Genomic DNA, 27,448 nt, shown 5'->3' with positions numbered 1-27,448 from the left:
CATTCTTACAATAGCATAGCCTGATATATGGCAGTTAGTCATTGTGTTATTTTGACAAAGATCTATAAATCACGAAAGCATTTTCTGTTCTTCACATCTAGTTTTTAGCTCAAACAATGCATTTTGCCACAGATTCTAATGTTAAGACTTTATCTCACTGTTTCATGAATTATAATATGACCATGGTTTTGTGGTTAGCAGGGATCGTGATTATGATAGAGACTATGATATGGATCGAAATTATGACAAAGACTATGAAAGAGAACGTGGGCGTGGGCGAGACCGGGATAGAGAGAGAGACAGAGATCACTATGTGGAGCGAGATAGGGATAGGGACAGGGAACGAGGGAGAGACAGAGAACGAGACAGAAGAGACAGGGCAAGGCGTAGAAGTAGAAGCAGGAGTAGGGATCGTAAGAGACACGAAACTGATGATGTCAGGGATCGTGATGAACCAAAGAAAAAGAAGGAGAAGAAGGAGAAGTTGAGGGAAGATGGAACTAATCATCCAGATCCTGAGATTGCGGAAGCTAATAGACTGAGAGCATCACTGGGATTGAAACCTTTGAATGTTTGAAGTAAGCAGCAGCAGGAGGAAATTCATGAACTGTGAAATGGGGACATGCTGTTAAACCGAGACTTGGTTCATTATAGTCCAGCTACTACACTCTGTGATCTTACTCACTTTAGTTTTGGTTTTCGAGTTATCTGATCCCTTTTAATGGCATTGTTGAACTGTATGTCTTTTAACCGATACGAATAGTGCTCAAGAATTCAGATTGTAAACCGGTACAAGTTCCAGCTCAATTTTAGAAAAGTCCGTAAAAAGACAAGCTTACGTGGCAAAATCACACTCCAAAAGTAATGGAATGATAAGGTTTTCATAATCATTAACCATCATAACGATTAACGACGCGCGTGCTTCTTATGTCCCACCGACGTCGTTTTAGATGTACTCTCTGTGTTCTTTACCTTCTCAGCTTCCTCCGTCTCAAATCAATCCATCGCCTTTCCGGCGGAAAAACATAAATGTCCGTTAATGACAGTATCGATCCTCGGTTCCTATACCATGTGGAAGATGAATCTTTGCGTTTCCGTGTCGGAGAGTCCGCTCCCAGAAGCCGGGAGCTCGAAACTATCAGCGATCGCCGATTCAGGATGCGGCAAGGTTTCTGCGCAAATAGACCTGAGAAGTATGAAACGAGTTATTCCGATGGAGATGATAACGATGAAAACGTTTCTGTCCGAAGACATGGCGCCTTGACTCAACCTGATATTGATTCTGGTAATAATGCAGTTGCACAAACCAACAGGGAAAGTAAAAATCCAGGTATATCTATACTGTACATTAGTTTATCGTCTTACGATGTTCTTTCTCCTATGACTATCAAAAGGCCACCAATGTCGAAGCTCTTACAATGTTTTAGGTTCAGTTGGTTGGGAACTGGTTGTGAGAGATGATGAGGAAAGGAAATCATCGATTGATCGACATGAAATGGAGTTTAAGGTGATGATCGCTAACCCAGATGATAACACGCAGTCAAAACGAGATTTTGCTTCTGTGGACAAGGAGAGAGTCACAAGTGTCAGCTCTTGGGAGTCTCTCAAAGCCATCCTCTCTGATCCTGTCACGTAAGTATCGGCTCTCGTTTGATAGATCTGAATATGGTTGACAACTAGGACGACCTTTTTTTTTATGAACCTGAGTCAATCTCATTCTACTTTGAAGATCACTGAGGTGTGACGGAATATGTATCTTTTACGTGAAAATAATTGCATCTAGTGTAAATGTTAGCTCCTGTTAACATTCACAGATATGATTTTCTCTCTGTTACTTTGCTTTGGATAGCGGAAACTTAATGAATGATGCTACCATACTGCCTTGTGGACATTCTTTTGGAGCTGGAGGGCTAAGAGAAGTCAAACGAATGGTAAATGCTTCTTTACTAATCCGTTTTATATCTCTTGTCTTGTTTTTGTTATATATGAATGAATCTTCACGAACGAGTTTTGAGAGACTTTTTTGTTGTCAGAAAGCATGTTTCACATGTTCCCAACCTACTTCAGAAGGATCAGGAAAGCCAAATCTGTGTGAGTTTAATGAAATTACTGGTGTCGGTGGAAGACTCAAATTTCTTCAACAGTTTCTTCTTCTTTTTCCTGATCCAGTTTATCCGCTTGTTCAGCTCTTAGAATTGTAGTTTATGCCTTCTGCCAAGAAGAAGAATCAGATCATATTCACTCCTTGAAGCGAAGGAAAGAAAGGTCGGATCAGGTTTGTTTCTATATTTAACTGTACAAGCTTACCTTTACATTGTGAAAACATAGAAACTGAGTTTCTTTCTTATAAAGCACAAGAGAAGTTTCTACATCCCAAAAGTCACAGAAACTCCAAAGAGTAGCCGAGGCATACAGTTTCCTTTCTCCATCGGAGATCATATTATCATAGAGGTCTGAGATCTTCCACCATACCAAGTTTACTTACCACAATCAGAAATATACTAATTTCATGTTTTAACAGACAAAAGTTACCATGTTTTAGGGAAACAAAAGGACACCTCCACGGTTTGTCGGACGCAAGGCAGTTATAATGACACAGTGCTTAAATGGATGGTTAAGTCTCGTTTGCCTCATTTCATCCATAAGATGCTAAAGCTCTTATAACAATACTGGACTTCTATTTTCAGGTACGTTGTGAAGACAGTGGACAATGCAGAGTCTATTAAGTTACAACATTGCTCACTTGCTAAGATCTCTGACAATTCGCCTGCTAAAGTAACAGTAGCTGAAGTGGCACCATCTTGGCTTTAGCTCATATAGATCAGCATCTGTAATTTTCGTTCGTTCAAGAGAAACTGAATACGACATCTCATTATGTGGTACAGGAACCAGACAACGATTCCCTTGTATTATTAAGACGCAGTGTTTCATATTCGTACTAGAAAACTTTGCCTCTAGAATAGACATGTGTATTGAAGCAAATGCCAAATTTGTAGCATTGATACATAAAGGTCGCTTCTAATGTTACATACACGAATGACAAAGCATCAATCGCCTATTATTTACACTAACGATGATAACTATCAAAAGTACTAAACACATATGACAATATATAAGGGGTGGGACTAGTCGAAGACCCGGTAAACCAAAAACAAAAACAATTAAGAACTGGTAGGCGGCGACTTCATCATTGACAGAAGAAAACTGCAGGTTGAAAAAATGGAAGCTGCAGCTGCCTGAACCGCCATACTAGTCTCCTGATTCCCGTCTTTCCCAAAACTACAAACATATTGAATAGCAAGAAAATCAGTTAAATCAGTTGTTTTCTATGCATCTATGGACTGCTTGGTCTAATTTCTTCACCTTGAATCTGATGATTGGGAACTAAAAGGTGAGTACTCGTCCATTTGTCGTAGACCCTCGTTGCATCTTGACTGCATTTCCCTCACTTGGTTTAATGAACGTTCCTGCAAATTTCAAATCGATAGTATCAATACATCAAAGATGATTATATGTGTCGCTATAATTCTAGCTTGAAGGCAGTGGATATGTACACACCAAATCTCTCTCTTCATCATAAAGAGCTTTGTTAATCTGATCAAATTTTGCGGACCACCTTATCTTATGCGTCTCTGTTACTGCTTTATCAGATGAAGCATCACCAGAAGTATTTGTATTTGGCATCTGAAGAGTATCTTCTTGGTTAGAAGAGGATTCTTTTGATGAAACGAGAAGCGGTAATTCGGTAGTCAAAATATTTTGAACTCTGTTCCTACTATCCTGCACCGCTGCAAAAACATCATAAGATCTCACTCAGACCACTAAAACTTAATTAAAAATCCCCTCTATGGTATTCCTTCGAGCAAGTAAAATGTGCACCTGAAAGCCGCCCGCTGAGGTCTTGGTGAAGAAAATCCAGCCATTGGGAAGCTACAGTAGCAGCTAAAAAGCAAACAAACATTTTCCTTTTAAGCATTTCTTTCCGTTTCCACTTCTGCATATGAAGTGATCATCATGCACAAAAGAAAGAAATACCTAACATTTATCCTTCTGCCACTTCTACACTACTTTAATCAGTAAACCTAATCGACAAAAGTCTTCACTTTTCTCATAGGACTTAATCACTTATTACTTCAAACATATTTAGAAACTCAATAAAGTTCACTCAAGACGATCTCAAACAAGATAAGGTACTGACCTTCAACAGCAAGAGACGTGGCTTGTTCTGGGTATGTAATGGAATTGGCATTATCAGACACCCCAGTGGATGGTAACTTAAAGGCTAATGCCCTATCTTCTTTAATTGACTCTGAAATCCCAAAGTAAAGAGAGTGATTAAACATTGAGTGTTGAAGTTCTCGTGTCTGGTCTGAATTGGTTAACATGACATCTTAACGAGGTAAATGAGAACGATAGATACCTCTTACATTCAAATTGGCATGTCTTTCCCCAACGCTAGCATCACCATTAGCATTTCGAATCAGAGCTTCAATAATTGAGCAGACCTGTTTCTTAGTCCTGACATGGTTAATGATTCCCGGGTTCAATTCTGTCAGCAATCCACTTGGTGCGGTAACATTGGCGAACCTATCTACCAGCTGTTGTTCTCTTCTAGGGACCTCGTTTTTCTTCTTGAGAGAATCACCCCCTTTCCTCTTATTCTTTTGTTGCTTTTGCGCAGGAACTTCAACAGGCGCAGTCGCTACTGTAGAACTTGGTGCTGCTACTCCACCCAAAGGGCCTGAGAGAAAACCATTCCGCTTCATTTCCATCCATCGGCGCATAGAATCTGACTCACCCAATGAACCCGCTGTAGTAGTACACATCTGAAAAGGACTTACTTTATCGCCAAGAGGAATTGAAGGCGAAGGCTCTGCTGCTCCTCGAGGACTTCCAACGGATTCAGAAGTCTCCTTAGGTTTCAAATGGACAATACTCTTTGAAACATCGACTTGTGCTCTTCTTGACTCACATTTACCATCACTTTTAACAGTATGATTATTCTTAAGCAAAGCCTGTTTCCCGGAACTAGCAACGCATCTATCATCATCTTTAGAAACTGAGTTAGCCTTAGGCAAGCAAGTGGTCGTCTCAATAACTTTGGAAGGTTTTATATCTAGAGCCAAAACATCCTTTTCTTTAACTAGTACTCTTCCTAAACCTTCAGCATTAGGAGGCACATGCATTTCAGAAACTCCTGAAATCTTTTCACCAGTAAGATTTGGTAGCTGAACAATTCCAATTTTTACATCAGACTGCAGATTACTGGTTTTAGCATCTGTAGCAATAAGCAATTAAAAAGAAGGAACATTTTTTAACAAATCATCCAAAAATTCTCATATCGAATAATCGAAATGGAGTAATATCTATTCATAAAACCCGAAGAATTTACCAGAATACAGATCTGGCACTTTCACACGTTTAGACCCTAATTCATCTTTCTCTTCTAATCCATTTCCGTTACGCTTCTCGCCCGAAATCTGAAAAATTGGGAGAAACCCAGAGACCAAGAACACAATCCCCAATTAACAAATCGCAGAAAAAAAAAAACAAACAAAGAAAGAAAAAAAACAAGCAAAAAAAAAAAAAGTCATCGGGGAGGGGAAAGAACCAAACCCCAGAATTCGATGCAACCCCAGAGGAAACCCCTCTCTGTTCCTCCATTTCCACACCAGAAAGATCTCCTCTTTCTCAAAAAAAGACCTGGTCTTAAATTACGAAAACGAAACAAGTATACGCACACATAAGTAATAGGGATTGAATTGAAAAAGGAAAGAACCTAGAGAGCAAAGGATTAGAAGAAATGATTAGGGTTGAGAGGGAGAGTGAGGTAAGAGATGCAGAAAGCTCTTTTGGAGGATAAATCGATGAGAGTGAGACCCGAGACAAGTCGGAAGAGAAAAGGATTTTGAATTCAAATGGGGAGAAGAGTGTGTGTGTGTTAAGGTTTTGTTATAAAGGAAGGCTTCCTCTAGTTTTTTTCGGCCGCTCACCTTAGACCCTTTTATATATTCTTCCATTCGCACTCCAAACACAAAATACTAGTAGTAGGGCTCATTTTTCTAAATTTCGATACTACATTTTTAGCAAGTCTGTATGATTTATTTACTTATGTCACCACCAAACATTTTTACTCTTCAAGAGTCTACTTCATATTTCATTATCATAATTTAGAGATTTTAGTATTACTAAAAGTTTAATTGAATTGGTTTTGAAATGTCTAGGCTAAAGACTTAAAAATCGTAATTATACAAATTATATCAAATAACGTTTAGAGCTAAATATATTTAAATATATGAGGATGGGTATGTATGTTCAAGAAAACCACGTAATATTTGATAAACATATAAAGTAAATTGTATATGTTTATCAAATTGTATAAAGCAAATACTAGAAAGTGAAGACTTTAACTCTAAACTGAAAATAAAAAAATATTAACTATTAATTATAAAGTTTAAACTATAGAGATCAATCACATATGAAATAGAAAACCATATAACGGTCATTTCCTGAGGATGGTTGATTATTTGCTATTTTTTGTCTTAACGTCTTTGGTTACTCTACTCATGTTTCCACCGTGCATTTTTACTCCTAACTAGTAATTTTCTACATCCAGAAAGTCTACTTTGTATATCATCATCACAATTTTTAGATTTTAATATTACCAAATGCTAAGAACATAATTGAATTGGTTAATGCCTAGATTAAAGACTTTAAAACCATATTTATACAATTTATAGCAAATAACTATAGAGCTGAAGATATTTAAATAGTTGTGGATGGGTGTGTTCAAAGTGTTCAAAGAATATGATAATGTACATCAATTCATCAAATTATATAAAAAAATACTAAAAAGTAGAAACTTGAGCTCTAAACTGAAATACTCCCTCGTTTCATAAAGGATGATGTTTTGGGATTTTTTTTGTTCCATAAAGATTGATGTTCTACAGATTTTAATTAATTAATATTAATATTTTGTTAATTTCAAGAAATAATCATTAATAAAATTTGAATTTCTGAATTGTTATTGGCTTTTAATTAAATAATATTTTTTTGGTGAGAAAAATTAAAGTTTTTTAAAAATAATCATAATTGTTTTTTAATTTACGGAAAATCTCCTAAACATCAATCTTTTAGAAATGGAGGGAGTATAAAATATTAACTCTAAAGTCTAAAGTTTAAATTATACAGATCAATCACATATGGAAAAAAACAAACATATAATATAATGGTCATTTCATGAGAATAGATTGGTTATTTGTTTGCCTTGTTTTTTTCTAAAACGTCTAAAGTAAAAGAAAAACTCTAATATATCTTTCGAACTAGTATTTCAAGAAAAAATCGGAAGAAAATATTTTTAAGATAACTTTAGAATAATTCAATATGGAAATGATCATTAGTCTTGGCATTAACATTATTTGAAAAGATATTTAATGGAAATAAAAATATTGTTGAACAAGGAGAATCTTATATGATAACAAACATAGAAACATATAAATTGCTATTACTAGAAATGCAAAGAAATCAAACAATGTATTATGATTTTGCGTAATCAAAGACAAATAGCTTCGAAGTTGCATTAACAAAACGGACTCTTCGTAACAGGGGTTAATAATATAAAAGTGGTGCCCAGACGACGCCGTTTGGAGCCTGTTCCGGGTTTTTTTGTTATGTTTTTTTTGGCCATCACCTTCCTTCAGACACGAAACGTAAAATCTGAATCTCTCTCTCTTTCGCTGTCCGATTCCGACAGATAGAGAGAGGAAGAGAAGGGCGCGAAACAGAGAGAGAGAAGAAGGACGATCCAGATATGGAGGATCCTTCGAACCCAAAATCAAACCAGAGCAATCTCCCACAATGCCCTCCTTTAGCCTCAGCTCCGACGTCGGCTCCATTTCGTGGCCCGTACCACCGGAGAGCACATTCGGAGGTTCAATTCCGCCTCCCTGAAGATCTGGATCTGTCTGAACCATTCGGAGGATTCGACGAGCTTGGATCCGAAGATGACCTCTTCTGCTCATACATGGACATAGAGAAACTTGGATCCGGATCCGGATCCGCATCCGATTCGGCTGGTCCATCAGCTCCTAGGTCCGATAACGTGTTTTCAGCTGAAAATGGAGGCGCGGAGGCTGGGAATTCGAGACCGAGACACAGACACAGCCTCTCCGTTGATGGGTCTTCGAGTTTGGAATCAATTGAGGCCAAGAAAGCTATGGCCCCTGACAAACTCGCCGAGCTTTGGGTCGTCGACCCTAAGAGAGCTAAAAGGTTTCATCTTTAATCCCATAAATGTCGAGAATTTCCTGTGATTTGATCAACTCTACTTCCTCTTCGATCGTTATGCTTTTGTTTACAATTCGCGGGAAAAAAGTTGGTTTCTTTGTGACCTTTATTTGATGAAATATGAATCTTTTGATGTTGATGTGATGCCTTTTAGGTGTTCTTTTAGAGATTTTTTTTTTGTTTTTTGCTTGGTTACGTGTTACATCACCATTCTTTTTTACTCTGATCTCGAAACTCAACCATAACTGATTTTTAACTGAAATGTAGTTATAGCCTTCTAGTACTATGCTACTCCTCTTTTTCTTTTTAAGGTCTTTCCCGGCTGGGAGAGAGACCATGAGGGACCCATAAGTATGCTTTTTTCTGTTTAATTCCCAAAGTTGAGTTCTGTGGGAATGCGTCTCTTTCATGATGATTTGATGGCCCCCAGCTAAATTCTTTCGGACTAGCTTTTGTTTGATTGGTCAGTTCAACCTTGGTTCTCAATTCCTATGTGGTTATAGATCCTACCTAATGTTGAGTTTTTGTGTGGTTTTTCTCGTATGGCTGGGATATGATCCTTTTTCACATTTCCTTTTAGCAGTCAACTGTTTGGAGGGAATTGAAAGTTATAGTATCAAGCGGCTTTGGTTCTATTAAAGTTTGGGAATTAGCTTTGTTTGGTTTCTGATCTGTCTCAATATGGTTAAGGGCGATCCATGTAATCTCCGAGGTTTTTAGTTGGGAAATTGGGATGATCTTTTGGTAATGGTCATTGTTGAATGCGTGACTGTTTTGCGGCTTATAGTAATAAAGATATCTGCTTTCTCTATGTTGTTCTATATTCTTCAACATAGAGTGGAAACATTCAGCATTCTCTATTAATTTTGATGCTCCAATAGTCTAATCCTGTCTCGGGCACTCTGTGCAGGATAATTGCTAACCGACAGTCTGCTGCTCGTTCGAAAGAGAGGAAGGCTCGATATATTTTGGAGCTCGAGAGGAAAGTTCAGACCTTGCAAACTGAAGCTACTACCCTCTCAGCACAACTGTCTTTGTTTCAGGTTCTCTTACAAACCTCAATACTTCATTTGTAGTAACATTCTCTTCTTTGCACATTTTGAAATTACTGAAAATAGCACTCGTTTTCTCATCTACTGCCTTATAACTTGCTTATTACAGAGAGACACAACTGGTTTATCATCTGAGAATACAGAGCTCAAGCTTCGCTTACAGGTCATGGAACAACAAGCTAAGTTGCGAGATGGTATGTATTAATCGTTCCTTCCCTCCTTTTATCTGATTGTTTGGGTTTGAAGGTCACTTTTTTGATGATTCTTCCTTACACAGCACTGAACGACCAACTGAAAAAGGAAGTTGAAAGGCTCAAATTCGCCACTGGAGAAGTCTCACACGCTGATGCTTATAACCTCGGAATGGCACACATGCAATATCAGCAGCAGCCACAACAATCCTTCTTTCAACATCATCAGCAACAAACTGATGCTCAAAACCTGCAACAGATGACTCATCAGTTTCATCTCTTCCAACCCAACAACAACCAAAACCCAAACACATCCTCTCGCCCAAACCCTCCCACCGCTCACCAGCATATGCATCACGCTAATTCTAATGGCCCGGCTCAATCTCATTCCTATTCAGAAGCAATGCATGAAGACCCTCTTGGCCGGTTACAGGGGCTTGACATTAGCAGCTGTGGCAGAGGCTCAAACTTTGGTAGGTCTGACACCGTCAGTGAAAGCAGCACTACTATGTAAGGCTGCATTTTACAGATTCCGCTTTGTCGATAAACCTATTCTTTTGCTCTCCCTTGAAATCTTTAGCTAAAAAAAGGTAACAGTTCCGTGACCGTCTGATTCATTTTTTATTCTGTAAAACTGGTTTCGCTTTGGGGGTTTTGGGGTTTCGACTTTAGAGACCACAGGTGTTTTTAACTTGTCTGATATCTCTGTTTCCTGATTCATCTTGTTCTTCCGGGGGAGCTACTGAAGTATAACCACGTCCTTTTCCTGTTTCTTTATGTTGTATCGCTTCCCTAGTTGCTTCTATAATCATCCTGTAATTGATGGTTGAATCTGGATTTGGATTGGGATTTCGCTTTGGCTTGAACCACATCAGAAAATGTGTTTTTGTTTTGCTGGTCTCCTAAATAACTTTTGAGTTATTTTCGTTTCCAGTAAATTTAATTTTTTTTTTATAGGAAATGTCTGTTTGTCAGCTACTTTCACAGTTCCAGTCCAGTTACCTTTGCTTCAAGCACAAGTAACTCAAGACTCTACATAAGAATCCTAATGTCTGAAATCACTTTACTTAAACCGCAATAGAATTCAACAAGTATAACAAACCAGTCTCGTTTCATCAGAATGTATGAAGATATTTTGAAAATTACCCACTTGAGCTTAGGAACAAAAGCAGAGTAACGTGTTAAACCGGGTCAAGACACAAACTACATGAACCGAAACTAGCCATGTTGAGGCCACTTAAGAGGTACCCTAGCTACCAAACAACAGAATTAAATACTCACATGAGAATTTCTCAACATATTTCAGAAAAAAATACTTAAGAACACTTGAAGTTTATTTATCGTGTGTCGGCTATTAGAAGTTGGGTCACTGAAACGACGTTCCCTTTGGACAATGACCATAAAACGTAGTAATTGGACAGTCCCAACAGTTTTGGGGCAACAAATAGACAAAAACCTTGTGATGGTTACTTAAAGCGTGGTCCCTTTGGCTTTTCCTTTGGTTACGTTTTTGGATAGAACTTACGTGACCTTTTTGTGGATACAATTCAAACAGTGTTTTCCTTTCGATTGATTCTTGTTCTTATCCAGCTTCAAGATAGATGAGTGTCTCATTTGCACTGAATGTGCTACTGAGTGTAACCTTTAACTATTACTATATACTAATATACTAAATAGGTGAACTGAACCACCTAAAGATTCTTTGTCAAGAAAATCTTAACCAAAAGAAGACGGTAGTTTTCAAAAGTAGAGCTAATACCACTGTCGATCGTAAATAATATATATATATCATAATCTTCTTCTTCTTGATGGAATTTTCTTTCATATGTATCCCTTAAAACATAGTGAACACTTTGTAAGTTTTAGTTAACCTAATTTTGCTCTCTCTCTTTTTTTGAAAATAATGTTAAATTTTGCTCTCTTTAATTTACGTTTTTTTTTTCTTTCAGAATTAAGAGTCATTGTAAATAACAATATGAATACGTGATATTGTTGTCGTATTCGTTGTGTTATCACTTGAGTTTACATATGCGTATTTCATGTTGAAGACAAAAAATGAAACGGTGTTTTAAATTTCTGGTAGAAATTATCCAAAAATTGCCAAAACATAGTACACTGTAGTCTTCATACAACAATCCTTTGTTTTGTTCTGCTTAAAATAAAAAATACGTTTCTATATTTTCTTTTAGGGAATCACGAATTCACGAGGTAAACCTATACATTTGCTGAATTTAGTTGATGACATTATAGGCAGATATACGCATAAATAATAGAAGATATAACAAGAGAGTAAACTAAACTAATAGCAATAGGATGTATAATAAAAGGGCCACGAAATTGACGTATCAGAAAAATGCATGAGAGCCTTAAAAACGTTAGAAATCTTTGCATGTGCTTCTAACATGGTAGGGTTCATCTACTGACCCACTTACTCAGAGCCCTGACTAGTCAATCCAGGTAATTTAAGTACGTAGCGCTAAGCATAACAATATCCACGAATTCATCTTAATCAAACCCAAAAAAATACTTATAACTCAGAGCTAATCAACTATTAAACTGATACCAGCAAAATTACCGTCATAATATATATCCGATCTAGGCACTCGATTAAAACAACAACAGACTGACGACTTGGATACATTACAAACTAGCTCCACAGAAAATATATACTTATACGAAATATACAAATATAAAAATGGGCACGATGTATGAAATAACTTATATCGTTGTTGTCATATGTATAGCATCGATTATAGGCATGTTCGCCAATAACAAGATCAATCTAAAGAACCACCTAGGAGAAAAGGTTCTGTAGTAGTTGTTTATAGAATATCTCTCGAAGTCGAATGCATCATATAAATTAACACGCCAATTATTATCGATTTGGAGAATATAGAATAATACTATATAATATCTTTATATAGTCGACTCCCAATATTTCCACAATTTTGTAGGTGATGAATCGAACAAAAATAGTATTGATATATATTTATTTGAAACTATAAATTCGAGAGCAAGCCTTATTCCCTCTTACTAGATTTTTTTTTTTGGGGGCAAATTCCCTCTTACTAGTTTAAAAGGTAATTATACAAATTTTTTGTTATCCTAAATAAAAATTTATATCTTATAGGAACCGTGATAGGAATCATTAACTGATACTATTTCGGTCAGTTTCTGATGTATAAAAGTATCCGTTGAACATACTGATGTCGTTGATTACACAAGTCTTTTGTGTTGTATAAGCCAAATATATATGTACAATAGTATTTTATCCCCAAAAAAATAATAAAAAACCTTCAACGCAAACAAAATAAGAGATATGATCTTATGATAAACGTAAAACGAAAGAAGAGACAAATTAATAAATAGTTTGCGTAATGAAGCATGTGCAAGTAGGGGCCTCTTGATTAGGAATCGCAGTTGGTCTAACCGCAACATTTGCATGTGGCCACAACCTTCAAAAAGCCCCCCCCCCCCCCCCCTGATCTTATTCTTCTACCATAAAACCATACATTTTTTTTCTTCTTTTTTTTTGTTTCCTAAAACTGTTTAATTTTTTCTGTCCACAAAAATATAAAAATCTGGCCGCAACAAACCAAATCTTACTCTACTCAAGATTAACGGTGGCATACATTGTTGACTTTGCTTCTAGTTATCCCATACAAATAAAAAGTCATCCTACATTTAGTTTGGCCATTACAAATTTTGATGCTCGATTCTGTTGGAGATCAAACTGTATGAATGATTAATGAATATGGTCATATGGAGATACATTGGGATTTAACGAGAAATAAAAGGCACAATCCTCTCGCAAATTGGTGAGAGACACTAGAATTATAAAATATATGACCATACCCAAAAAGGTGAAAGAAGAGACACCAACGTACTTAGTATAGTAAACATTTAAATACCATTATCGCTTGGCACAATTATACACTCAAGAACCCCCTATATATACTCAATCCCTCCCTTTTGATTCCATATCAGTCTCCCACCAAATCAAATCCGATACTCCCAACCGAAATAACCAACACATTCAAGAAAACAAATAATGTCTATCACATCAAACTCCAAGTATTCAATATTAATCTCAACTATATCCATACTCAGCTTATCATTGTTCCTCCAAGGAACTCGTGGAGACTACGGAGGTTGGCAAGGTGGCCACGCCACGTTTTACGGTGGCGGCGATGCTTCCGGCACCATGGGTATGGCCAAATAATTAAGTAAACCATGTTAGCTAATTTTATCTCTTGATTCATACGTATGGATTACTAGCTAACACGTGGCATATATGGTCAAATCAGGCGGAGCTTGTGGCTATGGAAATTTGAATAGCCAAGGTTACGGGACGAACACGGCGGCTTTGAGTACGGCTCTATTCAACAACGGGCTCACTTGCGGCGCGTGCTATGAGATGAAGTGCAACGATGACCCGAGGTGGTGTCTCTCTTCTACTATCACGGTCACAGCCACTAACTTTTGCCCACCAAACCCTGGCCTCTCCAACGATAATGGAGGTTGGTGCAATCCTCCTCTTCAGCATTTCGACCTCGCCGAGCCAGCTTTTCTCCAGATCGCTCAGTATCGTGCCGGCATTGTTCCTGTCTCTTTCCGAAGGTCCGTTTACTTTGTTCGTACTTGTAATATATAGTAGTTGGATATGGATGCAATTGTCCTCTTATATTTACACGCTTAGACTAATGGATTATGTGTGATTTCAGAGTACCGTGTATGAAGAGTGGGGGAATAAGGTTTACGATCAACGGACATTCATACTTCAACCTTGTTCTGATATCGAACGTAGGAGGAGCCGGAGACGTACACGCCGTATCGATCAAGGGCTCGAAAACACAGTCGTGGCAAGCGATGTCTAGGAATTGGGGACAGAACTGGCAGAGTAATTCTTACATGAACGACCAAAGCCTCTCGTTCCAAGTCACCACCAGCGATGGTCGCACCGTCATTAGCAATGACGTGGCTCCTTCTAATTGGCAGTTCGGACAAACCTACCAAGGCGGTCAGTTCTGATGATCAGTTCATCTCTCTGTTTTGGGTGCTGACGTGGCTGCGTATTGCTGAGGTGGCTCGTATAAGCACCCGCTTAGCTTAGTTTTTTCTCTTTTTTTTAATCATATTTACGAATTGTTGGTTAAATGGTTGTATTTTCATCATGCCTACACAAATCAAAGGTTTTTTTTTTTTTTTTTCATGTTTATTTAATTTAGCCTTATTGGCCTGTTTTTCTTCTTTGTAATCCAATATCGCTAAGCCCAAAATAATGAAACTAAAAATATTTCGAGTTTAATATATAACCAACATGAAGCATTTTATAAGTCAACGGTCAATAACCGCGTGAAGAAGAATGATTCGTCTCTGTTTTCTCAAAGTATCTCTCCGAAGAGAGGTAAACGAATCTAGTGAGGGATGGTATCTGACGGCAAAGAAGTAGCTTTCAAGTTGTCTGACTGTTGCGTTCTTAAGATCGTTCAAGGGGACATCACAATCTGGTCCGTCGATGGCTCTTCCGATGCTATTGTCAGTCTTCTCTCTTTAGCTCTTTTGTATCCAGATTTTATCAAAAGACGTTGGCCGTTTCTGTTCCCTTGCTTCTTTGAGAATGAGGAAACTTTGATTGACATCAGGTTAATCCAGCAAATGGACGTATGCTAGGTGGTAACGGTGCTGATGGAGGTACTTCCCTTCAATTATTCATAAAATTAGTATCAAATAAAATTCTCATTATATGAAATGATATCAAAGTATTCAGAGTTATATACTCTGTTTATATACAGAGTTGGGAAATAACGTATACTCGTCTCTGGTTACTAAGATCATTATCAATCTTTCTAAGTTCTAACTAACTTATTTTTTTTTAACTCATATACTTTAATAAAGCTATTCATGACGCTGCTGGGTCACAGTTGAGAGCAGCATGTTATGAAGTCCCAGAAGTTAGCCCCGGAATTCGTTGTCCCACCGGAGAAGCAAGAATCACGCCGTGTGTTTCTTTTTTTGTCTTCTCTAACATTTTTACCCAAATTGAGTTTGTTGATTGTTTTTTTGCTTATTGGATATTGGATCAGGGGTTTCAACTTGCAGGCATCTCATGTAATTCACACGGTTGGACCTATTTATAATGCCGAGAAGAATCCTAATAAACTCCTAGAAAGTGCTTACAAGTAATAAGCAAGAGAAACACTTTTCTGCGCTTATCTTGGTTACTTTACTTTATGCTTATTGTGTATTTTTCTTTATACTTGTGTTGGTAACAGGAACAGTCTGAGAGTAGCTAAGGACAATAACATTCAGTACATTGCATTTACTGCAATATCTTGTGGTATTTTCAGGTGAAGTATTTTAATTTTAGGAAGATTCAGAAACTTGTATCTTAACATTGTTGGTGAATGTTTTCACAGATTTCTTCCCATTTGTGAACCATCTAGAGAGATAAATACAAATTCCAATTGTTTTTTTTTTGTTGTTTTTTCATCTGATTGCTAGGTATCCTTTGGATGAAGCTGCTACTATAGCTATCTCCACTGTTAAGCAATTTGGTAAAGATTTTAAGGAGGTAGCATTACACTTTTCCCTTAAACCATTCATATGCTTCACAAGATTCTATTTAAATCCAACAAGTACTCTTAGATATCTCAGTTTGGTAAGTGTTTTAAATCCGTGTTACTGAGAAAATGAAAAAAAATACCCTTCTCAGGTACATTTTGTTATGTTTAACGAAGATACATACACGGTGTGGCTGAACAAGGCCAAAGACTTACTACCTCCACCACAAGGCCGCAGCTTCTCCCCCTCGCCGCAGACAGCCAAAACTCGATTCTTAAGTAATCTCAACTGTTGTTTTAAACCTGTTTAGCTTTTTATGCAAACATTGTCTCTCATGTTGTAAACTTTTGTGAAGTTTTCAAAAAAATAAACACATCCTTGAGAGAAAAGAGAAAAAATGTGTTCATCTCTATCAAATCTTTTCATTAGAGTGTGCTTTCTCGTCTGATCTGGGCTATGAATAGGCCCATTATAATCGCTATTAGTAATGGGCCAAAACCCCGTGAGTGAGAGTAGAAGGCGACGACTCAAATGAGACGACTATGGTTGACCTGTGGAGTGGGAAGCTCGAGTCTCCCTAGATTACTACTACACTCGAGCTCGATCCTAACAACTGCGAGAGCGTCTCTGATCTCCACCACCTCCTTCGCCCTCAATACGTCCCACACGAGGACCTCTCGCTTAGCAACTGTATCATCCATGGCTTCTGGAGACGAATTAGCTGTTTTCAATTTGTCTGATTCTAGCCTTCTTAAGATCCTTAAAGGTGATATCACCAAGTGGTCCGTCGATGGCTCCTCCGATGCTATTGTAAAGTCTCTCTTTCTCTATCAAAATTCAAAAATTCTAGGGCTGGCTTGTAGGCAAATAGATAGATAGAATTAGATTAAATTGGTACAAAAACTAGTTGATAGGCTCTTGGATTACAGTTAGGTCTCTCGAGTACTTGTAACTTTAGCAGTTTGTTTCGTCAGGTCACTCCAGCAAATGAGCGTATGTTAGGTGGTGGTGGTGCTGATGGAGGTAAGTTTTACCTCCAAGTCCATTGTCTATTTGTTACTGTGTTAGTATGAACTGAATTCTGAATTGAAAAGCTGATTATCTTTGTGACAGCAATACATAGAGCTGCCGGGCCACAACTCAGAGCAGCATGCTATGAGGTTCCTGAAGTTCGTCCCGGAGTCCGTTGTCCAACCGGAGAAGCAAGGATTACTCCGTGAGTTACTCTTATTCTTCTCATGTATTAATGTTTTTTTTTTTTTCGAAATTTGGATTGTTGAGTGATGAACTAGTTGGATTGGAAAATTGGAACAGGGGTTTTAACCTGCCTGCATCGCGTGTGATTCACACCGTTGGACCGATCTATGACTCGGATATCAACCCTAAAGAGTCCCTCACAAATTCTTACAAGTAAGCAGAATCACAGTCTCAGTGACTCACTTGTTTACACTATGGAATTTTTTATATAAGACATGTTTCCTCTTTATGTATGTTACAGATATAGTCTGAGAGTGGCAAAGGAAAACAACATCAAATACATTGCATTCCCTGCCATATCTTGTGGGATTTACGGGTAAAGTTCTCACAACCAGAGACTAAATTCATCTTTATGCTACAAAACCTATCCAACTAATTCTTAATCATTAGTGATTGACAATTAGTGGAAAGTTTGGGCAAACTGTAAAGAAAAAAACCTTATGTTCTCAATGTTTTGCTTTTATTAGATATCCTTTTGATGAAGCTGCTACTGTTAGTATATCAACCATTAAACAGTTCTCTAATGACCTTAAAGAGGTAAAGATAGTTTCTCTTTTCTAGATTGTTACACTTCCATGGATTCAATCCGCTAAGTGACTGACATTTTTCTTGTAATCTCATATTGTTATTCTTATTAAGGTGCATTTTGTTTTGTTCGCGGACGATCTATTCAGCTTGTGGGTAACCAAAGCAAAGGAGATGCTACAAAAAGCCTAAGATTCCATCAGCGGCGTAAAATACACCACAACTAATCCCTAAACCTTCACACAAACAAAGCGTTTGCTACTTTGTGTAATGTTATGAGCGCCTTGTGATTTGTTTGTTGTGGTTAGATTTCGTAATAAAGAGATTTCTGTTTCTACATTTTTTCCTAATTGTTTTTGCAATAACACTGTTAGATTACGTAAGAAAAGGAAATTAATGATGATATGACAAAACGAGCGTTCAGATGACAGAAACAGGTAGTATACAGAATTTGATTTAATTGTTTTGTAAACCTATAATTGTTTTTGTTTAGATGAAATTTTTTTAATTAATGTATTTCTATTGTATCTAAATACTTAACTTAATAATTTATTTTAATATTTAAGCTAGCATTGGATAATATTAAACATTAAATTTTGATATAGTTTAATTCCAGCGTGTATATGATTTCGTAATTGGAAAAGGAAAAGAGGTCCAAGTTCCAGTTGAAAAAGTACGAACCCACCACGTACAGACCTGAACTTATATAAATAGATATCGATAGAAGAGTAATGATTCATCACACATTACTCAGGTAACAAAAAGCAGACAAAACCCTTGAAAGGATTAAATACGTAAAAGCTTCTTCACTTTAGATATGGAGCAAATTTGCAGAGATAATGATTGGACTGTGGACGAGTCTTCACTTGAAACCATCTCTTTCCTTGGCCAAGGAAGATTCGGCCATGTCACTCTCGAGAGGGACTCCAACTCCAGACTTTGCGCAAAGAAGTCATCGCCGATGCATCTCAAAAAGATTCTCGAGAAGGAGCTCAGGATCATGCATCGTTTCCAAGATCATCCTCGCATCGTCAATGCCTCAAACACTCTTCACTTACGAACCAAACCCGCCGGCTACGAATGCTACATGATTAATATGGAGTACGCCTCCCAAGGTAATCTCCATAAGCTGATCGACGGTTCTCGCAGGGAATCACGGAAGATACCTGAGCCTCTGGTCCAACGTGCGGCTCGTATGATCCTAGAAGGACTCGTTGCTCTTCACTCCCATGGTTACGTTCACTGCAGGCTCAAGCCATCCAGCGTTCTTGTCTTCCCCTCCGCAACTCCTGGAGAGCCGTGGGATCTCAAGCTTGCTGATTTCGGTTCATCCAAGGAACCTGATTCCGATTATGATTTCATGTCCACTTTTACGGCTAAATATCTGCCACCAGAGTCTTTTGCGCCAAGCGGACTGGTCATCGAGCCGGGACTTGATATATATGCTCTGGGGTGTGTGGTTTCTGAGATGTTTGGAGCTATACCTATCCAGGAGATATTTGATGAATTTTACGAGTGGAAGTTGCGTGGTCGAGATATCTCTCCGGAGGCTAGAGATTTCTTGAGTCAGTGCAATGACATGCATCCGCGGAGGCCCACCGCTGCTGAGCTAATGCAACATCCTTTCATTACAAGAAGCCTTCCATCGCCAACCACAGAAGACGACGAGGGGTCGTTTGATTTCGAATGTCTCGAAGCTTCTCTTGACATGATCCTTGATTTTCTTAATTAGTATCATAGTTAGTTTTAGTTGGTTTCTTTACTTGTATCAGAAGAAAACTACTCTTAAGTCAGTTTTTCTCTCTCTTTAAAATAGGTTTATCAGTATGTGCTGATCAGTTAAGAACTCTTTCATGTTTTTTTTTGGTTTGGTTTTAATGTGAAGATTTCATCCCGTAAGCTATTACAACCTAATAATATACAAATTACAAAACAAACCCATGTCATTATCATGAGAACAAGAGACAGGCAGACTAGACTTATAGACTTTATATTTGAGTCCTGCAATTTATAATTTACTCTAATGTTGTTGCTCTATCCATTTTATTATCGATATCTTCTAACTATTTTGTTAGGGTAACGTATGATTTTGTTGGGAAACACATGAAAGTAAATGTGACTTAACAGAGGAAACTAAAAGCAAAAACAAAAAAAGATTAAAGAAGAAGAGAAGGCCCAGTATACTGTAAAAAGTAATAGTAAAGATGAATTAAACCAACAAATTTTGTTTGGAGAAAATAAAGCCTAAGCCCAGTATATGTTAAAAGCCCATAATAATGTAAGGCCCAATAAAGTAATAGTAAAGATGAGGTCCTCAAATCTAAAGTTAGACGAGAAGATCACTGAGAAGGAGTAACCCTAGCCGGCAGCAGAAGAAACACACAGAGAACAGAGAGGAAAAGCCAAAGATGGTACTCATCGTCTTCTCGATCTATCTCTTTGATTTACAGGAAAGATCGTGAATTGATGAGCTTCTTCATTGTTGTGCTGTGTTGCAGACTTTCAAGCGTAGGAACGGTGGGAGGAACAAGCACAACAGAGGTCACGTCAACCCAATCAGATGCTCCAACTGTGGCAAATGCTGCCCCAAGGTACTCTTTTCCACCACCTCTGCTTCTCAATCATCTCCAGTCATTTATATATGCATTCCTATGCAAAGTTTGATTTTGATATTGTGGGTTTGGATAGGACAAGGCCATTAAGAGGTTCATCGTGAGGAACATTGTGGAGCAGGCTGCTATCAGAGATGTTCAGGAAGCCAGTGTCTACGATGGTATTCATTTCATTTCTCTCTTTGTTTCTTTGTTTTGTTATAAAGTTTGGATTTTTCGACTATTGGAATTGAAATGTCCTGAGATTTATGCAACTTTTATGTAATTTCAGGATACACATTGCCAAAGCTGTATGCAAAGACGCAATACTGTGTCTCATGTGCTATCCACTCTCATGTCGTTAGAGTTCGTTCCCGCACCAACCGTAGGGTTCGTACTCCTCCTCCCCGTTTTGTCAGACGCAAGGTAATCCCTCTCTCTTTCTCAACTCAATGATCCTTTATTGATTTAATCCCTATTTCTCAATCTTTAGACGAGCTTGTTTGCTTCATTTGTGTTTAGATATGAAAGATGCAACTTGTTTCTGAATACTAGTATCTCTCTTAAATACGTAAGGTTAGTTTGAAGTAAATCTGGTTACTAAGACATGCACAAAAGTGTAGTTTGAATTTTGCATAACCAAGTTTTGTAGATATGCGGTTAGATCATCTTAAGATTCTTGTTGCCATATGATTTATATACTAGTTGTTTCAAAATAACTTTCAAAATAGATGCTACTATTTCCTTCACTTAATCCTTAACAATACTGCTGTCGATGAGACTATTCTGTTCTATCTTTTTTTGTTTGTTTGAATGATTTGCTCTTCTGAGATTTTACTGAATGGTTTTCCACATTATAATCTCATCAGGATGATGCTCCCAAGCCTGGACAACCAGGACAGGCCCCTCGTCCAGCTGGACCTGGAGCTCCAGCTGCACCCCGTGTCTGAAGCCTGCAAGCAGCTTAAATTATAGTTCCATTTTTCAAAACTTTTGTTTTTCTTATGTTGCCTTCAGATTATATTGCCATGTGAATTTTCAAATGCTTTTTTAAATAATTGTCTCGACTTTGTTATTATCATATATAAGACTTCAGTTTTACAATCTACTTAAGTTTTGAGGTTGCGACTCCACCCCATTCAGATTTAAGAGTTTTGACTTATGGGTGAGAGGAAACTGAGATGGGACAGAAATGGAGTGAGCCTCATGCGTATCAGTTTCATTTTCGTTCTTACCAGATTAACCCTTGAGGTTTTGGTATCAGTTCCTCACGTCTTCCATTCAATTTATCCCTGGCAATCTTCCTTATGATGGAAGGAACCCTTAAGAAAGAAAGAAACAATGGAAATTTTTCAGCAGCAAAAGGATGGTCTAAGAGTTCATCCACGGTTGCCCTATCCGAAGGGTTCCACGCCAAGCACCGCCTCACAAAATCTGTGGCCTCCGGGGAGATATCTTCGTACAGCCTCCACGTGTTAGGACCTCTCACCTCCACAGGAATACCCCCAAACATCTTTAGAACCATACGCCCTAGAGACCATATGTCACGGGCTGGTCTGATCAGTTTTTCCGTCCCAACAAACCTGTCCGGCTCAATGGCCTCAGGCAGCATGTACTCCTCAAGGGTTCCGGGAAACAACAGGCTAGAGTCCATAGTCGGTTCTTTGGATAAACGGAAACCAGCAAGCTTGAGATCCCATGGTTCACCAGAAGTGTTGGAAGGGAATACAAGTACATTGGTCGGATTGAGGTCGCAGTGGACGTAACCTTCAGAGTGAAGAGCCTTGAGTCCTTGTAGGATTATACGAGTGGCACGTCTGACACAATCTTCAGGCAATCTCCCTCCGGCATCATAGATCATTTTGTCGAGATTACCTAAGGAAGCATACTCCATGTAGATGTAACATAAACTCATGCCTTTGGTGTCGGTCACAAAGTGAAGTTGATCACTTGAAGCTTGGACGATGAAGGGATTGTTGTGGAAACGAAGCATGATCCTGAGTTCCTTCTCGATATTCTTGGACTGTTTGAGAATACTTGTCTTTTTGACGTATGATTTCTCCAAGTTCGAATCCTTCTGGAGAGACACAAAGCCGTAGGCACATTTGCCAAGAACACAGACAGTCTCCATTGAAGACTCCTTTAGATCTCCCATAATCTGCTCCATAATGACACTAGGTTGCCAAGAACACAGACAAGTCTCCAATGAAGAGTTCTTCTGGTTAGCAAAATTTAATCACTATTTTTTTTTGTTAGACCTCTAGTTTTTAGATTGGAGTTAAAACTTTTACTATATAATACAAAACATATAAATATATAATGTAAAATTTAGTATGTATTTATTATTTTATAATATTTTGGTAATTTACTTTGTGGTGCTTAATGATATAAATTACTTATTTATTAAAATGCAAAAAATTAACATATCTAATGAAGATGAAGTTAATATATTTTTAGAACTCTCCCTTTTATAGATTTTTTTGGGTTGCTTTTGAATATTCTTATTATATAAAGCATACAAATGTGAAATGTGATATATATATCATAATGATATTATCATTATATTTTTTGTTAAAATATTAATAAATTACTGTGCAATTAATGATTAATGATGGGATAGATAAATGTTGTTCAATCTATATATATTTTAGTTATTGAAAGTGTAAACTAAACAAAAAAATTAATGATTTATGCCTATCATTATGAAGGTAGAGTTTATTTCTGAAGCTTCTACAGCAACATAATCGTAAATACTAGTGCAGGAATAACAACTAAAAGCTTTGAGGGATACATGGAGGCTTATTCTACTTCACTGGTCGGAATTTTCGAGCTGAGACGAGAGAAAGCCAAAAACTTGCCTAAGGTTTCCCCTAGATGGTCGAGCATTCACGGCGTATTTGCATATAAATATTAGCACCCGTCGCATTTCCATTTTTGTTATACTCTTCTCTTCAAAACTTTTTCCACCATCAAAGGCCCCTGCAAATGATTCAAATGTCTCAGCATTATGATGGTACATTTCATACATTGTTGAACCAAAAACCGGATAATTTACAAGATGAAGTACCTTCTTGGTTGAATAATGACATCAAGATGGCCAAACAAACACATACACTGATATCTTCCCCTGTCAATCATAATTACAGTATGGATTAGACTTCCATAAAAGATACAAGCCACAAATTATGCTTGAATGCAGATATAAACTTACCATCTTGACAACAAACTAAGAGCTTCTTCCCTGAACTCATCTTGAGCTTAGCAAAATTAACTGCGGAACCAAGCTCTCTTGATATGGAAAATCTATCATATTTTGAACCCTGGAGAACATACAATTCTAATGAATATTTGATCGAGGAAACAACTGTGTATCATGCAAGAGTTTGGCATACCTTCATGGGTAGATGCAAATGCTCTTCAAGGTAGGATAGAGGGACAGAGATGGGATTTTGATCACAATTTAATATACAGTCAATAGATGTGACCTTACCAGCTGCAACACAAAAGGATACGAAGATTTGATGAGAAGCTGAAAGCTTATTTAATGCAAAGGAAGAGACAATATTTGTAGTAAGAAACTAAGCTCACCTACTAGTGAGGCCCCAACAGCAAGATTCGTTGATGCCAACCAAGATACTAAGTTGTCTTCATCAACTATCATCATCCCAATTTTAGGTTTTGATGTACTAAGAGACATAATTTCATCACTCTTAGCGTGATTGACTTTACCATTAGATTTTGAGCACTTAACAACGACCTGTGGAGCTTCCTGACCTCTCTGCGCTCGATACACTCTATCGTTTTCAACAATCTCTGCCACTTTCTGGTTACACAAATCAGGCCCCCAGTGAATCAGATCGTCAACATGTGTCCAGAAAACATTTGGAGATAAACCTCTAGCCCAACTCTCTTCATCATCACCAGCTCCTGGAATATAATTCCAACTAAACTCTGAATTGGTTCTGTGTTGGAGTTCACCAGAAACAGACGCTGAGACAAGGATGAGAGGGGTGAAATCCCATGAATCAGGCTCAGGTACTGCATTCAACCATATAACTGTTTTCTGTGAAACCCAAAGAGGCCTTAAAGGCTTTCTCAAACATGAAGCTAGAGAAGCTATATCAGCTCCACTCTCATCTAATTCTCTAGTCCACTCATCCAATCGAGCTTCAATAGAGGCCCTCTCTGTATTTGAAACCCAAAGTGGTAGATGTAACGAACAATCCCATTTATCTAACACCTGCCTTATCTTATCACCATCAAGATCATCATCACTAGGCAATCCCTATTCCAAAAACAATGAACACAGTATTGTAAATACTAAGAAGGAGAAGTTATAACCTCGACTAATGCAGACAAAATGAACAATTGTAACTCACTGCATCAGTGTTACATAATCTCTTCAAATGATTAAAAATTGAACGATTCAAGACACATGACCATATAGGAATCGTTTTCGACATACTATCCGGAAATCGCTTTCCTTTCCGAGTGGAATCAATAATGATACATCCTCCTTTTTCTCCTATCCATTGGAAAAAGTTTATCCTTTTCAATTGGCAATCACACAACACAAGTACACAACAATGCACAATGCATAAAGATAAATGCTTTTTATACAGAACAAAGCTACTTCTCAAAGAAACATGATCTAAGAGAAGTTTTTGAAACAGAGAAGATGAAATTGATGATACCAGCGAGAAGAGGAAGATGGAGATTGAGGCGAGAAGTGTTGAAAGATAGATTATTGGTATGACCATCGGTGGATTTGAAGTAGCAGGTGGCGTCGAATCTGGGAGAGTACCAGAGGCCACAACGAAGGTTCGCAAGAAGAGGGAGCATAGGCCATAACTGAGAGATCTCGTGGACGAAGAGGGAGTCTTGGTAGATAGATCGAAGAGCGTTGTAGAGACTGTTGTCTCGTCGCTTTATACTCCTGGCAGCTCTGTAAATACTATCTCTTGTCGTCGTCCTCTGCTCTTCCGAGCTTGCTGCCATTATTTACCTTTGGAGAATAAAATTACAAATAAATATTTGGGATATTAGAGAGAATAGTTTGTAAGAACAGGAGAATAAGAAAGAGCAGAGCAAGATCGGCGCAGCAAGACGATGGGAACAGAGGGGAGCGAATAAGAATTAAGAAACGATAAGGTTTATTATTGTCATTCTGGTTATTCAGAGACGATTTCGACAAATACGAAAGATTTAGGGGAACTTTTGAAAATATAATTAAATTAACAACACTAGTAAATATATAGTGGGTCATCAATATGTGTTTAACCATATAATAATGAAATTTGATATAGGTTAACTTGGGCGTGTATATAATCTCATAATTGGAAAAAGGAAAACATGTCCTAGTTCCCCTATAAATAATGGAAAATCGAACCCACCACACCGATGACCGACCTATAGAGACTTTATATATAAATAGTAGTGATAATAATCTATCACATATATTTAAATTAGTTAATCTGATCAGAAAACACACATACAAAACCCTAAAGAGTATCGAATACGTAAACTGATGATGGAGCAACTTTGCAGAGATGATGATTGTATTGTGGACGAGTCTTCATCGAAGACCGTCTCTTCTCTTGGTCACGGTAGGTTCGGTAGCGTCACTCTGGAGAAGGACTCAGAATCCAGACTTTGCGCAAAGAAGTCATCGCCGATGCACCTCAAAAATATTCTCGAGAAGGAGCTTAGGATTATGCATCGTTTCCGAGATCATCCTCGCATCGTCGATGCCTCAAACACTCTTCACTTACGAACCAAACCCTACGAATGCTACATGATCTATATGGAGTACGCCTCCCAAGGTAATCTCCATAAGCTTATACACGGTTTTCGCAGGCAGTCACGGAAGATACCAGAGACCCTGGTCCAACGTGCGGCTCGTATGATCCTAGAAGGACTCGTTGCTCTTCACTCCCATGGTTACGTTCACTGCAACCTCAAGCCATCCAACGTTCTCGTCTTCCCTTCCACAACTCCTGGAGAGCTGTGGGATCTCAAGCTTGCTGATTTCGGTTCATCCATGGAACCTGATTCCGAATATGATTTCGTGTCCATTGGTACGGCTAAGTATCTGCCACCAGAGTCTTTTGCGCCAAACGGACTGGTCATCGAGCCGGGACTTGATATATATGCTCTGGGGTGTGTGGTTTATGAGATGTTAGGAGCAATACCTATCCAGGAGATATTTGATGAATTCTACGAGTGGAAGTTGCGTGGTCGAGATATCTCTCCGGAGGCTAGAGATTTCTTGAGTCAGTGCCAAGACATGCATCCACGCAGGCCCACTGCTGCTGAGCTCTTGAACCATTCGTTCATTACAGGAAGCTTTCCATCGCCAACCGCAGAAGACGAAAAGGGGTCCTTGATTCCAAGTGTCTCGAAGCTTATCTCGACCTGATTCCTATTGTGTGATATGTCAAATCTCTTTCTCTCTCTTTGTTCTTTCAATTCAAACAAACTAGTCGTGAGAGATGTGAGATGACTGCGATCTAGAGGCTAGAGCAAAGATGATTTCAATTTATCTAATAAACGAACTACTTAAATTTGGTGGAGAGGTTTGGTTGGTTTCTTTACTTGCATTGGATGACAAGTACTCTTAAGTCAAATAGGTTTATCAGTGTGCATGTGCCAGATCAGTTAAAGCACTCCTCCATGTTTACATGAGTTTAAATGTATAATAAGTCCTCCTGCATATATTAATATATTGCCATATTTAGTGTATACAAAATTCATGTCTATGACTCTATTCTTATGTTGCTCTATCCATTTTACTATCCATATCTTCTTCTATTTTGATAAGGTTACTGTGAGTTTTGTAGGAAAAAAAAATTAGTACAGTTGACATGACTATGTTTGATTGAATAGTTGAATCGAACCAACTTAACCGATCTTGAACCAAACCAACTTTTGCTTGGAGCCTTGGACTGCCTAAGCCCAGTATATGTTAAAAGCCCATAATAAT

General features: G+C 38.0%; 12 protein-coding genes across 14 annotated transcripts in view; 9 read left to right on the top strand and 3 right to left on the bottom strand.

Moving 5' to 3' along the window:
• Positions 1-786, top strand: part of LOC111830998 (pre-mRNA-splicing factor 38) — a 2,487-nt gene extending 1,701 nt beyond the window's left edge. Inside the window, exon 6 of the mRNA XM_023784285.1 lies at positions 202-786. Within this exon, the coding sequence (XP_023640053.1) occupies positions 202-577 (376 nt within the window). The 3' untranslated portion in view covers positions 578-786. The remainder of the gene's footprint in view (positions 1-201) is intronic.
• A 145-nt stretch (positions 787-931) lies between these two features.
• LOC17889944 (U-box domain-containing protein 63) lies at positions 932-3,089 on the top strand. Its single transcript, XM_023784286.1, has 8 exons — positions 932-1,330; positions 1,428-1,632; positions 1,850-1,931; positions 2,034-2,091; positions 2,187-2,275; positions 2,353-2,451; positions 2,543-2,613; positions 2,688-3,089. The coding sequence occupies exons 1-8, from the start codon at positions 1,030-1,032 to the stop codon at positions 2,809-2,811; spliced, it is 1,029 nt and encodes a 342-aa protein (XP_023640054.1). The 5' UTR covers positions 932-1,029; the 3' UTR covers positions 2,812-3,089.
• On the bottom strand, positions 2,973-5,981 carry LOC17889115. 3 transcript variants are annotated; one of them, XM_006293899.2, is made up of 8 exons: positions 5,617-5,979; positions 5,393-5,480; positions 4,421-5,278; positions 4,199-4,309; positions 3,880-3,942; positions 3,559-3,788; positions 3,364-3,467; positions 2,973-3,279 (listed from the first exon to the last, which is right to left on the bottom strand). In XM_006293899.2, the coding sequence occupies exons 1-8, from the start codon at positions 5,662-5,664 to the stop codon at positions 3,162-3,164; spliced, it is 1,620 nt and encodes a 539-aa protein (XP_006293961.1). In that variant the 5' UTR covers positions 5,665-5,979; the 3' UTR covers positions 2,973-3,161. The 3 variants fall into 3 exon arrangements, 2 of the variants coding, with proteins under 2 accessions (XP_006293961.1, XP_023640051.1); XM_023784283.1 differs by lacking the exons at positions 2,973-3,279; positions 3,364-3,467 and having other exon boundaries at positions 3,690-3,780; positions 5,617-5,981; XR_002834283.1 differs by lacking the exons at positions 2,973-3,279; positions 3,364-3,467 and having other exon boundaries at positions 3,746-3,788; positions 3,880-3,994; positions 5,617-5,980.
• A 1,674-nt stretch (positions 5,982-7,655) lies between these two features.
• LOC17888173 (bZIP transcription factor 18) lies at positions 7,656-10,450 on the top strand. The gene is made up of 4 exons (XM_006295974.2): positions 7,656-8,271; positions 9,197-9,329; positions 9,448-9,532; positions 9,616-10,450. The coding sequence occupies exons 1-4, from the start codon at positions 7,811-7,813 to the stop codon at positions 10,041-10,043; spliced, it is 1,107 nt and encodes a 368-aa protein (XP_006296036.1). The 5' UTR covers positions 7,656-7,810; the 3' UTR covers positions 10,044-10,450.
• A 3,048-nt stretch (positions 10,451-13,498) lies between these two features.
• On the top strand, positions 13,499-14,736 carry LOC17888036 (expansin-A8). The gene is made up of 3 exons (XM_006296430.2): positions 13,499-13,737; positions 13,837-14,149; positions 14,254-14,736. The coding sequence occupies exons 1-3, from the start codon at positions 13,581-13,583 to the stop codon at positions 14,558-14,560; spliced, it is 777 nt and encodes a 258-aa protein (XP_006296492.1). The 5' UTR covers positions 13,499-13,580; the 3' UTR covers positions 14,561-14,736.
• Positions 14,737-14,862: 126 nt separating this feature from the next.
• Positions 14,863-16,521, top strand: LOC17887901 (macro domain-containing protein VPA0103). The gene is made up of 7 exons (XM_023784332.1): positions 14,863-15,067; positions 15,175-15,223; positions 15,428-15,530; positions 15,616-15,711; positions 15,805-15,879; positions 16,034-16,103; positions 16,245-16,521. Exons 1-7 carry the CDS (start codon positions 14,957-14,959, stop codon positions 16,401-16,403), a joined length of 663 nt encoding a protein of 220 aa, XP_023640100.1. The 5' UTR covers positions 14,863-14,956; the 3' UTR covers positions 16,404-16,521.
• An 85-nt stretch (positions 16,522-16,606) lies between these two features.
• On the top strand, positions 16,607-18,303 carry LOC17889744 (macro domain-containing protein VPA0103). Its single transcript, XM_006293368.2, has 7 exons — positions 16,607-16,903; positions 17,068-17,116; positions 17,207-17,309; positions 17,408-17,503; positions 17,592-17,666; positions 17,818-17,887; positions 17,990-18,303. Exons 1-7 carry the CDS (start codon positions 16,625-16,627, stop codon positions 18,065-18,067), a joined length of 750 nt encoding a protein of 249 aa, XP_006293430.1. The 5' UTR covers positions 16,607-16,624; the 3' UTR covers positions 18,068-18,303.
• A 389-nt stretch (positions 18,304-18,692) lies between these two features.
• LOC17890400 (serine/threonine-protein kinase SBK2) lies at positions 18,693-19,587 on the top strand. Its single transcript, XM_006296212.2, is given in 2 exon segments — positions 18,693-19,543; positions 19,545-19,587. Coding segments are annotated over 2 exon segments (894 nt in total).
• Positions 19,588-20,206: 619 nt separating this feature from the next.
• Positions 20,207-21,572, top strand: LOC17889722 (40S ribosomal protein S26-1). Its single transcript, XM_006295162.2, has 5 exons — positions 20,207-20,286; positions 20,374-20,466; positions 20,564-20,648; positions 20,759-20,892; positions 21,336-21,572. Exons 1-5 carry the CDS (start codon positions 20,284-20,286, stop codon positions 21,414-21,416), a joined length of 396 nt encoding a protein of 131 aa, XP_006295224.2. The 5' UTR covers positions 20,207-20,283; the 3' UTR covers positions 21,417-21,572.
• Positions 21,453-22,633, bottom strand: LOC17887935 (mitogen-activated protein kinase kinase kinase 17). The gene has a single exon (XM_006296191.2). It carries the CDS (start codon positions 22,631-22,633, stop codon positions 21,698-21,700), a length of 936 nt encoding a protein of 311 aa, XP_006296253.1. The 3' UTR covers positions 21,453-21,697.
• A 458-nt stretch (positions 22,634-23,091) lies between these two features.
• Positions 23,092-25,627, bottom strand: LOC17890134 (tRNA A64-2'-O-ribosylphosphate transferase). The gene is made up of 7 exons (XM_006293937.2): positions 25,161-25,627; positions 24,846-24,991; positions 24,055-24,751; positions 23,859-23,959; positions 23,678-23,786; positions 23,534-23,593; positions 23,092-23,445 (listed from the first exon to the last, which is right to left on the bottom strand). The coding sequence occupies exons 1-7, from the start codon at positions 25,462-25,464 to the stop codon at positions 23,276-23,278; spliced, it is 1,587 nt and encodes a 528-aa protein (XP_006293999.1). The 5' UTR covers positions 25,465-25,627; the 3' UTR covers positions 23,092-23,275.
• A 369-nt stretch (positions 25,628-25,996) lies between these two features.
• LOC17890191 (aurora kinase A) lies at positions 25,997-27,214 on the top strand. The gene has a single exon (XM_006296238.2). The coding sequence runs from the start codon at positions 25,997-25,999 to the stop codon at positions 26,882-26,884; it is 888 nt and encodes a 295-aa protein (XP_006296300.1). The 3' UTR covers positions 26,885-27,214.
• The last annotated feature ends 234 nt before the right edge of the window (positions 27,215-27,448 follow it).

Source organism: Capsella rubella, unplaced genomic scaffold (assembly GCF_000375325.1).
Source record: "Capsella rubella cultivar Monte Gargano unplaced genomic scaffold, Caprub1_0 scaffold_4, whole genome shotgun sequence".
In the NCBI taxonomy this organism is placed as follows: Eukaryota; Viridiplantae; Streptophyta; class Magnoliopsida; order Brassicales; family Brassicaceae; genus Capsella; species Capsella rubella.
Note: the sequence above shows the minus strand (reverse complement) of the source record. Positions and strands in the feature narration are given on the sequence as shown.

Coding starts and splice junctions, on each gene's coding strand:
- LOC17889944 (XM_023784286.1), top strand. CDS start 1,030: ATGTCCGTTAATGACAGTATCGATCCTCGGTTCCTATACCATGTGGAA. Junction 1,932..2,033: donor TAAGAGAAGTCAAACGAATG/GTAAATGCTTCT, acceptor TTTTGTTGTCAG/AAAGCATGTTTCACATGTTC. Junction 2,276..2,352: donor GGAAAGAAAGGTCGGATCAG/GTTTGTTTCTAT, acceptor TTTCTTATAAAG/CACAAGAGAAGTTTCTACAT.
- LOC17889115 (XM_006293899.2), bottom strand. CDS start 5,664: ATGGAGGAACAGAGAGGGGTTTCCTCTGGGGTTGCATCGAATTCTGGG. Junction 3,789..3,879: donor CCTCAGCGGGCGGCTTTCAG/GTGCACATTTTA, acceptor ATGTTTTTGCAG/CGGTGCAGGATAGTAGGAAC. Junction 3,280..3,363: donor TCCCAATCATCAGATTCAAG/GTGAAGAAATTA, acceptor ATATGTTTGTAG/TTTTGGGAAAGACGGGAATC.
- LOC17888173 (XM_006295974.2), top strand. CDS start 7,811: ATGGAGGATCCTTCGAACCCAAAATCAAACCAGAGCAATCTCCCACAA. Junction 8,272..9,196: donor GACCCTAAGAGAGCTAAAAG/GTTTCATCTTTA, acceptor CACTCTGTGCAG/GATAATTGCTAACCGACAGT. Junction 9,533..9,615: donor ACAAGCTAAGTTGCGAGATG/GTATGTATTAAT, acceptor TTCCTTACACAG/CACTGAACGACCAACTGAAA.
- LOC17888036 (XM_006296430.2), top strand. CDS start 13,581: ATGTCTATCACATCAAACTCCAAGTATTCAATATTAATCTCAACTATA. Junction 13,738..13,836: donor CGATGCTTCCGGCACCATGG/GTATGGCCAAAT, acceptor TGGTCAAATCAG/GCGGAGCTTGTGGCTATGGA. Junction 14,150..14,253: donor GTTCCTGTCTCTTTCCGAAG/GTCCGTTTACTT, acceptor GTGTGATTTCAG/AGTACCGTGTATGAAGAGTG.
- LOC17887901 (XM_023784332.1), top strand. CDS start 14,957: ATGGTATCTGACGGCAAAGAAGTAGCTTTCAAGTTGTCTGACTGTTGC. Junction 15,712..15,804: donor CTCCTAGAAAGTGCTTACAA/GTAATAAGCAAG, acceptor TGTTGGTAACAG/GAACAGTCTGAGAGTAGCTA. Junction 16,104..16,244: donor TTGGTAAAGATTTTAAGGAG/GTAGCATTACAC, acceptor TACCCTTCTCAG/GTACATTTTGTTATGTTTAA.
- LOC17889744 (XM_006293368.2), top strand. CDS start 16,625: ATGAGACGACTATGGTTGACCTGTGGAGTGGGAAGCTCGAGTCTCCCT. Junction 17,310..17,407: donor GGAGAAGCAAGGATTACTCC/GTGAGTTACTCT, acceptor AAATTGGAACAG/GGGTTTTAACCTGCCTGCAT. Junction 17,667..17,817: donor ATATCTTGTGGGATTTACGG/GTAAAGTTCTCA, acceptor TGCTTTTATTAG/ATATCCTTTTGATGAAGCTG.
- LOC17889722 (XM_006295162.2), top strand. Junction 20,649..20,758: donor GGAAGCCAGTGTCTACGATG/GTATTCATTTCA, acceptor ATGTAATTTCAG/GATACACATTGCCAAAGCTG. Junction 20,893..21,335: donor CCCGTTTTGTCAGACGCAAG/GTAATCCCTCTC, acceptor TAATCTCATCAG/GATGATGCTCCCAAGCCTGG.
- LOC17887935 (XM_006296191.2), bottom strand. CDS start 22,633: ATGGAGCAGATTATGGGAGATCTAAAGGAGTCTTCAATGGAGACTGTC.
- LOC17890134 (XM_006293937.2), bottom strand. CDS start 25,464: ATGGCAGCAAGCTCGGAAGAGCAGAGGACGACGACAAGAGATAGTATT. Junction 24,992..25,160: donor CCATCTTCCTCTTCTCGCTG/GTATCATCAATT, acceptor TCCAATGGATAG/GAGAAAAAGGAGGATGTATC. Junction 23,960..24,054: donor TGTTGGGGCCTCACTAGTAG/GTGAGCTTAGTT, acceptor TTTGTGTTGCAG/CTGGTAAGGTCACATCTATT.
- LOC17890191 (XM_006296238.2), top strand. CDS start 25,997: ATGGAGCAACTTTGCAGAGATGATGATTGTATTGTGGACGAGTCTTCA.